This window comes from Rhineura floridana, chromosome 10, assembly GCF_030035675.1.
Source record: "Rhineura floridana isolate rRhiFlo1 chromosome 10, rRhiFlo1.hap2, whole genome shotgun sequence".
Classification (NCBI taxonomy): domain Eukaryota; kingdom Metazoa; phylum Chordata; class Lepidosauria; order Squamata; family Rhineuridae; genus Rhineura; species Rhineura floridana.
The window spans coordinates 27,178,171-27,190,776 of NC_084489.1; the positions used below are offsets into that span (position 1 = coordinate 27,178,171).

The following is a 12,606-nucleotide window of genomic DNA, read 5'->3' on the forward strand; positions in this document are numbered from 1 at the left end:
CATCTATCTCAGTACTGTCTACAATGACTAGCAACAACTCTACCAGGTTTCAGGCACGCATCTTCCCTAACCCTAAATGGAGATGCCAGAGACTGAGCTATGGTTTTTCCTGCAGGATCTGGGAACTGTGAATGATGGGGCTTCATCTGAAAAGAACTTTGACAGTGCAATCCTATACATGTTTACTCAAAAGTAAGTCTCACTTGCTTCAGTTTCATTTAGTCCAATGTAAGTGTGCATAGGACGGCTGAAATCACCGATTATATGTGTAATTCTGACACTTGAACCCTGCAGTGGATTTCACATATATAATATCAGTAATATATCATACTTTTCACTCTGATGCTTTTTACTAATAAACTACTAACTGGTTTTTATAAGCAGAGTTTATAGAAATGATTATTTGCCCATGGGACAAATATTAACAGGATATTTTAGCACTTCATTTTTGTGTGAAAACCACTCTGGCTTAGTGGTGTTTGTACTTAGGGATGGGAAAGAAATTCAATTTGGTTCGCATTTAAAACCAAATGTATTAATTCACACTTTCCGAAACAATATGAGAACTGAAACACAGCCATCTTTAAAAATCTGTACTTATCTAAATTTTGCAATGCAGTTATCCAACCAAACAATGTTTATAAAAATGGCTGTCTTAGGGAAAAGTGTGCATAACTATATATGAGTGAAAATGTCATACAAAAATGCATAGTATTAGCAGAATTTGCTTCCAAAAATGTGTACATTTGTCAAAACCTTGAAAACAATGTAGTGATTACTAGGAGCCAACATGGATTTATCAAGAACAAATCCTGCCAAACTAATCTTACCTTGTTTTTTGATTGGATAACCTCCCTGGTAGACTGTGGGAATGCTGTGGACATAACATATTTTGATTTCAGCAAAGCTTTTGACAAAGTGCCCCATGATGTTCTGATTAGCAAGCTAGCTAAATGTGGGCTGGATGGAACAACTATCAGGTGGATCCACAGTTGGCTACAGAATCATACTCAAAGAGTATTTATCAACAGTTCCTTCTCAAACTGAGGGGAGATAATGAGTGGGATGCGACAGGGCTTGGTCCTGGGGCCAGGTCTCTTCAACATGTTTATTAATGACTTGGATGAGAAGGTGCAGGGAATGCTTATCACATTTGCAGATGATATAAAATTGGGATGGATAGCTAATACCCTGGAAGACAGAAACTAAATTCAAAAGGATCTTGATAGGCTGGAGCATTGGGCTGACAACAGCAGAATGAAATTTATCAGGGATAAATGCAAAGTTCTACATCTAAAAAAAGAAACCAAAAGCACAGTTATAAGATGGGGGATACTTGCCTCAGCAATACTACATACAAGAAGGAATTTGGGATTGTTGTTGATCACAAGCTAAATATGAGCCAACAGTGTGATGTGGCTGCAAAAAAAGCAAATGCTATTTTAGGCTGCATTAACAGACATATAGTTTCCAAATCACGTGAAGTATTAGTTCCCCTCTATTCGGCACTGGTTAGGCCTCATCTTGAGTATGCATCCAGTTCTGGACACCGCACTTTAAGGAGGATGCAGACAAACTGGAACGGGTTCAGAGGAGGGCAACAAGGATGATCAGGGTACTGGAAACAAAGCCCTATGAGGAGAGACTGAAATAACTGGTCATGTTTAGCCTGGAGAAGAGAAGACTGAGAGGAGATATGATAGCATTCTTCAAGTATTTGAAAGGTTGCCACACAGAGAAGGGCCAGGATCTCTTCTCGATCGTCCAAGAGTGCAGGACACGGAATAATGGGCTCAAGTTGTAGGAAGCCAGATTTCGACTAGATATCAGGAAAAACTTCCTAACTGTTACAGCGGTACAACAATGGAACCAGTTACTTAGGGAGGTGGTGGGCTCTCCAATGCTGCAGGCATTCAAGAGGCACCTGGACAGGCACCTGTTGGGTATGCTTTAATTTGGATTCCTGCATTGAGTAGGGGGTTGAACTTGATGGTCTTATAGGCCCCTTCCAACTCTGTGATTCTATGAAAACAGCCTAAAAAAATATTTTGATTAAGAGAAATTCACACAAATGCTGAAGAATTTTCATGAGAATTTTTAAACAAAAATTCGCAAACTGCTATAGAAATATGGAATTTCGGATTGGAAAAATGAGAAATGGAGAGAACTGAAATCGACAGATCCTTCCATCCCTAGTTTGTACTAATTTTAAAAGAATAAGGAATTGTAAAGGTAGCAACTGCATGTAATAGATGAAGAAGGTCCTCAAAATGTAGGGAAACATAATTTTTCCATCATGCAAATATTCATACATGTACAATTACAAATGCAAACCACAAGCATTACATAATAAGACAGAAAGTGTTGGAAAAGTCTGATTTGTCCTTTTGTAGCTTTTTGAATATGGAAAGCAAAATTTATCATTTTCTTGTTATGACTTTGTCTTATTGATAGAGTACAAAACTGGAATGGAATTAATATGCCAAAATATTGCATTATAATACAAAACGTTTAGAGTTTAAATTAGCATTTGAACCAACACAAATACCATTCTTTATATTTCTAATTATAAAATATATTTAAATATTTTTGTATAGTGCAGGAACTGAAATCGCACTATTTTATCATTAACTAGGTTAATGATAATTGTTACATTATTGCTGCAATCCTAACTCCACCTACACAGGAGTAAGCCCTATTGAATAGGACATACCTCTGCGTAGACATGGTCAGGACTGTGCTATATACCACTATGTACAATATATTATGCCACTATATAGAATCATATCCAGGCATTGCTAATATAACAGTAGTCTCTAGGCAGAGGTCTGTGAGAGGGATTGAGAAATGTTTGGATTTTATGACTAAAATCCTGAGAATTTTTGCAGGAATGCTGACTATTCAGGCTCAGAAGAAATGTCCTACCTTCTCAAACCTGATTCATTCCTATGGAAGAATCATAATTCTACAGCATAAGAAATGTCCTAGGATGTATTTTATTTCTCCCTATAGCCATGCAGGGAACTATCAATGTAAGTGAGGAAAATATGTGGTTTAAAGTGCTGATATCCTCTCCTCTCTATTAAGAATAGAAATAGGTCTTGCATACAAATTTTAGAAGCTGCAATTTATATTGGTGATTTCAACTGAATTGTCTGTAATTTGATGAGACTGCTGCAGACTTTGTGTGTGTGTGTTGAAAATAACATTTAGGGGATGACAGTGGTAGATGAGCTAGACTGCTACAAATCAGGATTAGAGTATAATTGCATGTAGGTACTAAGTTATGTGTACTCTGCACATATTTATTCCTAGCTACTGAAAGCCTTTCCCACAATTTCATAAACAGCAAAACTCAGTACCAAAATATAACATGTTAGCAGATGGGCACCTTGAAATCATACCTAAACCTTCAGTTTGCACATTTCTACTAGCCTCCAATCTCTCCAAATCAGGTAGACAAAAAATTGACCAGTGGAATAAGTGTGTGACTTTGCATACTTAATACATTCAAACTGAGTCACTTCTCAGAAGCTGCTGAAATCTAAAACAGAGAAACAATCAAGGCCTCACTATCAAAAGCTGGGCAAAATGATTTAATTTAGTGCCTGATTGCCTCTAGGTAAGCCATCGTTTATCAAGCATTATGTCAGGTCATCTAAGCATGTCAGAAGCACAGCTAAAGTACTAGTGGCTCAAGGTTTACTGACAACGTTTGGGGGTTATATATTATATATGCTATATATTGCAGAACACTTAAGACAAATTTGCAAACACTTAATGGGCTGGATCCAGAAAGGAGGAAACTTCTTTGGATACAGCCCAGTAATCTCAATACCATCTCACAACACATCTTCCTCATGCTGGGAGGAAGGGCAGGATATAAATCAAATAATAAATAAATAATAATAAATAAATAAAATTATCTTGTAAGATTAATGGAAGCTATATACTTATTTCTTTTTCAATGATGCTGTGACAATAATACTAAAGTTTTGAATTTTTACCTTATCTGATAAGCAAGTGCTGATAAGCACTGATCAAAGTAGAAGCCATTCAACCAAATCACAATAGATTCAAATCAGCAGAGAATCTAATTTTTAGCTCTGATTCATTTCTTGTATCCCTTTGAATTTTTCAGCAATTCAGTAAGACTCTTTCCCCTGAACAATAAAGACCCTTTTTATTTTTTAAATAAATAAAAATGTAACAGGAGTAGCAGCAGATGTGCTCATCCTAGTAACTGAGAATACACAGGAGTGTAACCGTCTTGATCTCCCTAATGTAATGATTCATAGACAACACAAAGTGTACTTTCCTTTGTAATTCCCTTACCATCATTAATGAACACAAAACCTTCCCAAACAGCATACCTACTAACATAACATTTCAGTACAAATTGTACTGAATTCAGAGAGTTCCCCTGAGGACACTTCCAAAATGAAGATATCTTCAGCATACCTGACATCTGGAAGCCACTCAGGGCCTGTCCTGATCACCTTGCTAGCAGAAAAAGCAGCCAGGGAGAATTAAGAGACAACATAGGAGGCACACTCCAAACAAGAGACTACCCAGGTATCATTAAACAAACTCTCAATTAATGTTGCCCCTAATTTTTCGGGATACTGTTCTACTTAAACTTCCAGTTTAGGACAACCAGTAATACAGGAACCTGTTGTCAAAATGTCAATTTATGATTGTTCTGGATTTACTACACTTTTAGCTACACATCTAAATCTGATGTGTAATAAAATTGTCCTAACTATTTAGCAGGATTATGCAGATGGCCATACCCCTGAATACATGAAGTGGCCTTATACTTAGTTGAATATTTGGTCCATCTAGTTCACTTTGACAAGCAGTGGCTTTCCAGGGTTGAACGCAGAGGTCTTTCCCATCAACAACTACCTGATCATTTCAGTTGAACATGTCAAGAATTGAACCTGGGACCTTCTGTGTTCAAAGAATGTGCTCTGCCATTGAGCAAAGGCTCTCCCAAAACTCAGCCTGGAATACTTTGAGTTCCAACAATTAACAATATCATCCCAGCCTGTGCATATGATTTTTAAATCCAAAGCATGTTAGCATGGTGCATGACAAAGATGGATAGAATCTATATAATCTAATCTTATCTGTCTAATAACTGTTCCACTAACCTTTGACTGCTTTGTAGACTAGTTCAGTAAATTCTCAATTAACTTCGATTCCCACGGTAATGATAACTACCGGCTATACTATGGAAAAGTTCCACTAACTCCCAATAAAACAAGAAAAGTGTGCATGTATGCTCACTTACTGTTGGTTGCATAACATATGACGGATGAGGCATCCATGAAGTACTCTGAACCTGTGTATCAGAAAGCACTATATTAGCACAATGGTGTAAAAAAAAAAAAGCAATTTACTTGCTTTGAATAAAAAAAACAGAGCACATTGAGAACTTGCTGCTCCAGTTTAGAAAGTGCTGCTGCCATATTTTTTTTTATGTTAATAAACTTAAAGAGTTTAGGTGTAATATTTTTCACATTTCAACCAGAGATTTACATTTTAAAATTTTATGGCAGGGCCTTGCTTATGACACCAGTAGTATATATGGACAAGACCGATGCTATGGCTCGAATGCATTCTGATGATCCATGCTGATCATCATGCTAATCCCCAACAGTCCACCTTTTAGATAGGAGCAGTAATAGGGTTGATAGATGTGGCAGCCCATACTGAGAAATGTGCAAATGCAATCTTGCACAATTAACAAGCAACATTACTAAAACTAAGAAGCAATGCTACATTTCTTACCAACATGGAGAAAGTAATATGTGTGCCTGTATGATTCAATTAACCATTAGGCTAAGGAGAGATGGCATGTTCTCATAATCTGTGGACCTCAGGCTACTTGACTCACAGCTCCAAGGTTCTACACACAAACACGTCTAGTACTGACAGAGGTTCTCAGCATTTTAGATAAAACTTAGTTGGCTTTAATCAAAGCAATATGTTACAGAGTAAGAAAATTAAGGAGTTTTCAGATTTCATAGATGAGTTTCCAGAAAAATCAACTCAGAGAATGACTTACTTTTGAATAATTAGTATGCTTTTGAGCAAGAAATGTGCACATCCTATGTTGGCCAAATCCTCTTTAAATTAAAAACATGGTTCAAAAATTGAGAAACATCATTCCTAACAAACCTAATTATTATTGGTAGAAATTTAAAAGTTCAGTAATTCTCCACAAAATGTTCGTTTCTCAATGAGTACTGTTATCATAGGATACATGTTTTTTTTAAGAAGAGCTATAAATATAGGAAGTTGCCTTATAAAGGCAGACTACTTGCCTGTCTAGCCCAGTGGTGACTATTCTATCTGGCACTGGATCTCTAGAGTCTCTGGCATAGGCCATTCATGTCACCTAATTCCTGACTGCTTTTAAATGGAGATGCCAGGGATTAAGCCTGTGACCTTCTTGATGCAAATCATGTGTTCTCTAACAATCAGCTATGGTTCTTCCAATGAAGAATTATTTTCTTTCTTCTTAAATTTATATCCCACCCTTCCTATCAAAGGAGCCCAGCAGACAATGGGTTCATTTGCACAACATGGTAAGCCAAACTATGGCTTAGCAAGATAGCATGAACATGCAGGCCCATAGAGAGCAACTTGCAGCTCCTTTGATCAAAAGTTGGTTTGCTTTGCATGTGGATTGCCAATTCGGTGTCTGTGGGCACCATGACACCCACAAAAGTCTTTCTTGGCACCACTAGATACCATGGCACCTATGGACATTGGGTTAGTGACCCTCAATATTTCTTTGTTTATTTGAAATGGCAGAACAGTGGAGAGTAGCTGCAGGACCTGGGAAGGCCCACCCTGCATTCTCTTTGGTTTGGAAAGATTTATTTATTTATTTATGATGAGTGGAGAGAGAAGTGGCAGGGAGGGTTTCCCCACTAACTGAATGGCCCAACCTGTTTCCTTGGTTGTTGCCTGCCAGCCATGTGGAGCTGGCAGTGGGCACTTGCTTAATTCCACAAAGGGGATCTCTGTGTGTGAGTGATTGAGAGAGATGCACTTGGGCAGAGAGAGAAAGAGATGCATATGTAATATGCATATTGTGTGTAGTATAGGAAATCTGTGTGAAAGAGGCAGAGATGCAGTTGAGCAGAGAGATAGAGATGTATATGGGGGTTGTGAGAGAGGGATTGGGTATGTATGGTTTGTGAGAGGGGGCAGTTTATTCTGTGTGTGTGTGTGTATGTGTGTGTGTGTGTGAGAGAGAGAGAGAGAGAGAGAGAGAGAGAGAGAGGTGGCCATTTTGTATATTTTTATTTATTATTATTAATTTATTTATTAGATTTATATCCTGCCCTCCCTCCCAGTAGGAGCCTAGGGCTAGAGGTGTGCTAGTGCTTGTCACCTGTTGGTATGAATTCTCAGTATTTATACATAATGAGGTGATGATGTATTTTCAGGCACTGGTAAAAGTGATGATTTTGAAACAATCAGCAAATATCGTCAAGTGAATTTCAAGCTTTGCTGGTAAACACTTCCACGTTGTGTTGAAAGTTGGAACTTCACATTTTCTTTGGACAGAAATTTCCCTTTCCAAGTTCTACCTTTGGCAATCTCTTCTGCAGAGCAAACATCTTTCTGTGCTCTTCTTTTTGTCTTTATGGATTTTCATCCATTTAAATGTATAACCTCATCAAGTATTCAAACATCTTCTCCTGTATTCAAACAGACTTTTTCTTGACAAATTTGGAAATTTAAGATTTCATCTATTCCTTCTTAGCTATATTATTATTCCTCTTAGTTCCATTTAGCAAATTCTCCATTCCTTATTCCAGAAAATCTGTTTTAATTCCTCAGATAATTGAGAAACAAAAGTTGTTCCCGTTTCTATCCATTGCACTCTGAATCTTATCTACCTCTTTCACATAAAAATCTATGCTTTTATGTAGTGCCATAACGGCTGAAACTTCCTCAGGCAGAAAATTCAAAATAGCTTCCCTAACATTCTTGGAATACCCATACTTTTTCACTACCTTTATTTGTCATTCTCAGACTTCATAACCATAAAAAGTTGCAAGCTTGGCATCTTGCATAACCACTTTTCTTTACAACAAATTAGAAAGCTTATGGTATAATATATTCACTCTTCTTCAGTCACCTCATCTATTCCCATGATTGACATTTTTTCCTGCTGACACTTTTTTTTATAACAAATCTTCCGATTTCTCCCTTTCATTTTCTTCAATATTATCCTTACTTTCTGAGCTATCATCACTCCATCTGATATTCCTTAGTAGTAGGAAAAGCAATCTCAATAGAATCATTTTAGGAGCTAAAATAAAAGAATTCCCTTGACAAAAATAAGCTAATGTGTATAACATCCAGAATAGATTCACTAATAGGCAAAAAAAAAAAACCTGCAGGTTAAGGATGTACCTATAGCCAACAGTCATTTCTATCAAACTTTAAAAAGTAGGGAAATTGGGCAGCTATAGTGAATGTACAAGGGGAGCAGGAGATCTGACCTCCTCTTTGAGATATTGTACTGCCCTACAAATTTGTAACAATGCAAAAACAATGTGGGTTGGTCTCTCACAGTCCAATCCACTTCCTGTGTAGCTTGGAAGAATTTGGTAACGTGTCTCTGAGTATATGGTGAGTGATGGCAACACCTACAATCAGCGGACATAACAGGAACAAGACATGTGCTGTGCTGATCTTGTTTTAGCAGAGAGGAACCAACAAAATTAAGGTAGTTGATGTACTTCAGATATTCACTTTAAATATGTACAGCAACACTTTGCATAATTTACTAAAAAACTCTAAAAACAATTGTGGAATAATGGATCTGACTATTCTGCAGAATAGTCTCCAGTGGACATGAGGAGTGTCTGCACATGATAAAACAGTGGGATGTGAAACATATTCCAGCAAATTTCTAGGTGTGCTCGTTTTTAATTGACCATGTCCATCCTTCCTTGAATGGAGTGGTTTAAGCATTGCAGGCTGAATGCATGCATCTTGGGCAGGCCAAGTTTGTTTTTTTCCAACAGCTAAATTAATTGCTTAAGAAGCAGCATAATGTTAATGCACCCAAAATAGAAATAGAATATAACCTCCAGTTTGAAACACAAACTGTCTTCACCATCATATGACATTGACCAATAAAAAGGCTTTTAAAATAATAAAACTTTCTCCCAAATGTATTGAATATTCCCTCCCAAATGCTTCAGATATTTAGCTAAAATTATCGTTGGTATTCAGTGCAATTGCACTGAACATTTGACATACCTGGGAGGAAATATTGTTCATGTTTTTTTTCATTTCAAACCATAGAACAACTTTTTGGGAAATAGGAAAACAATGTTTGTCTCAATTTTGGAGCATTATGAGCAGGCAAATTTGTATTCTGAACCAGATTAACTGTGTGAGTTTTGTCAGCATCTCTAACCTTAACCTTTAATGCCCTATGTAGCTTGAGATCCTGGATACATAAAGGCCCACATATTTTCACATGAACCTGCTACACCCACACCCACACCCACACACAACATCTAATTCCTCTTCTTGTTCTTCCACATTCCCAGGTTTTTCTACAGTTCCTGCAATTTCAATACAAAATTTCTGTGGTAATTGAACCTGAAGAGAATCAACTGTTTCTCCCAATATCTAACTTGTATTACTTCCAGCTGATTTGTATCACTTCCTTCTCTGTTTTACTGGAAATTTTGTGCTAACACCCTTCTTTTTTCTTACGTTATATATACCTGGTAATATTGGATATTTGCATGAACCAGCCATTTGAATGTGACACATCAGTCATTGCTATTTTATTTGGTTTTGTACATAAGAAGAGGAGACTCTCTGGTATACAAGTCAGGGAACCAGAATACAATCCAGCAAAATGTTTCTATTTCCTTTTGTTTGAACTGGCTTTTATCAAATATGCTTTATTAGGAAATACGTGCTTTCTTACTCAGGAATATGAAAAACTAGCAAATATCTATACACTCACCTAATAAGCATTAAAGTAAATAAATCTATCACGTGAGTAAAGCATAGTGAAGAGAGCATATTCTCTGAGGTGCTGTTATTATTTATATCATACACAGGGCACACAGATCATAGTTAGACTATAAAGCCATGGGAGAATATGTTGCAGGACTGACTGATAAAAATATTGAGGGTACGGTAACACAGAGTATTCACTCCAAGATACACAAAAATGTGTTTAAGAAAATAAATCTTAAATTACATTACCACCTACTGTATGGATGAACTCTCATGCAGAAGAAAGAGCTGTGTGAAATCTAACACTTGTTTCTGGGCAAGCAAATTATGTTTACTGTGTAGTTTGTCCTTGAGTACATGCATTTTATTGGATACATTGCTAATGCAGGGTCACCAGTCTGGATAGGAACCCTAGTATGCGGGACAGGAGAGTTTTAGCCTTTTATTCCCCACCATCACCACCACCGGACACCTGATCTGGATCAGGCCAGCTGCACCTGCACCTTGCATTCAGGAAAAGCTCCCTTTCGCTCCAGTGGTCACTTTTTCCCCATTACCAGTGTCCCAATCCAGCGTGGAGGTCCTGTGCTGGCAATTTGTGAAAAAAAAGCTAGCATTCTAGGGCAAACTATATGACATACATTACTTGTAGTTTGGCCCTCTGTTTCATGGGTTATGGAGCTGTGAAAAAATATGCAATTCTCTGGTAAGACTATGCAGATTCCTCATTTTAAGTAGTGGCAGAATTTGTCACAGAAAATATTTAAAAGGTGCCAAACTGAGGCACCGCAGTTATCAGGATAGAAGATATTCTAGGGAGAGGGGGCAGTTGGAGGACATACTGTGTGTTCATGACACAAACTTTAAAGCACACAACTTTTTTTTAAAAAAAGTTTACAATTATGTATTACATTGCACTACTTTTTTAAAAAATGTGAAACCTTATGTAAGTTTTTCATTTATGGGGTACTTTTAAAGAGAAGGTTAAAAGTACATCTCACTGGGCAGATCTAATAAACTCAGAACAAAACAATAGTTAACCCATAGCAAAAGAAAACATCTTACATATTATCAGTGGTTTTTTGGTTAAAAAATAACGAGGTGCTGATACTGATATCATGATAAAACTGTTGTGGGTACCAGCACAAAATAGCTGCAATGGGCAGCAAAAATAGAGATGCTGGTACTCTGTACCAGTCGGCATTGTCACACACACACAAAAGCCCTGCATATTATAAACTTTGGAGAGTATTGACTAAAAATTAAAATACAGAGATTTATCTGAAAAGATGATTGAAATATGACAAATGCAACTAAGACCTACTCAGAGTAGAACCACTGAAATTAATGAACATAAGTTACTCACATCTATTAACTTCAATGGGTCTGCTCTGAGTAGGACTAGCATTGGATACAACCTTTAGATCTAGAGAACACTAGAAATTATAGACAAATATATACTATAAAATGCTACCAAAACTGCTTATACAATAGCATGACTAAAGTGTGCAACTGTTCGCCATGATTCTCTCTGTATACATTTCCACTTCATTCATGCAAATCACAAGCACTGACTTAGGGATATATGAAGCACATGTAATTCCAACATACCTGATATGTGGAGACAGGGGAAGCAGCAATGAATGGCGTGATAGATGTCTGTGGAATCATGCGGTTTGTAGCAATACTGTACGGTGAGGAATAAAATCTGCAAACAAAAAACAAAAGGAAGATTCTTGAGGTGATGGACTGACATGTTGCAATGAACTGTTTCATAGCCGTTAGGAACCAAAGACAAATGTGAGCCATGTTTTTCCAAATCAGTATCTTTTTCTTTTTGTATGTGTTGGTGTTGGAACAGCTCTGACTGCTATGCCTCACTAGATCTAACACAGCTGGACCAGAGATGATGTGGCTTGGCTGCAGCAGCAGCCACAGGACACTGATTCAGTCCACACTTGTATATAAGGCGAAGGGCAGGGTGGGGGAAGAGAGGCAAGCAGAGGCAGGAGTAAATGCAGCCGCCGCCGCCGCCACCACCACCACCACCACCACCGCAGCAGCAGACATTGGAGGTTTAGGGGGAACTTTATCACAACTGCAGAGAGAGAGATGAGGCAGATTTAAGGCAGGGATGACTAAAACAGAGGACTGTGAGTGGAGCAACTACACAGTCCTGAGCACTGGGGCACCCTGGGAAGAAGGGAAAGTGTCTAATAAAACTATTAGGCTTCACAGGAACATTATGATGAGACCTCCTTAACAAAGGAATAATGGATTCACAAAGTTGCCTCTATAAACATGTCTAGATTTGAGTCTCTGAAGGAATTCTGTTACACTGCTGCATCTTTCTGGGCTACAGACAATGTCTGTTGGTTCTTTGGATCATGGCCAAGATGTTGAGAGAATAACAATTTTTATTTTATTTTATTACTAAGGCTTCTAGCAACCTTAAACTCAGATGCCAGCTAAAATCTATATTCCAAATACATTAGACTTATAATTCTAATTCGTATCGAGCTCAGCCTTGGTAACACCAATAATATAGCTTTCCATTCTTTAATTTTCCAAATTTGACATAAAATGGCA

General features: G+C 37.5%; 1 protein-coding gene across 4 annotated transcripts in view; it reads right to left on the reverse strand.

The window, feature by feature from the left end:
* Positions 1 to 12,606, reverse strand: part of RBMS3 (RNA binding motif single stranded interacting protein 3) — a 734,215-nt gene that overhangs the window by 73,546 nt on the left and 648,063 nt on the right. For 3 of the 4 annotated variants that reach the window (XM_061586164.1, XM_061586166.1, XM_061586165.1), the window contains 2 exons: positions 11,629 to 11,725; positions 5,297 to 5,347 (listed from right to left, as the gene is read on the reverse strand). The exons of the other annotated variant lie outside the window; for it this stretch is intronic. In XM_061586164.1, the coding sequence (XP_061442148.1) occupies positions 5,297 to 5,347; positions 11,629 to 11,725 (148 nt within the window). The remainder of the gene's footprint in view (positions 1 to 5,296; positions 5,348 to 11,628; positions 11,726 to 12,606) is intronic. 4 annotated transcript variants of the gene reach the window in all.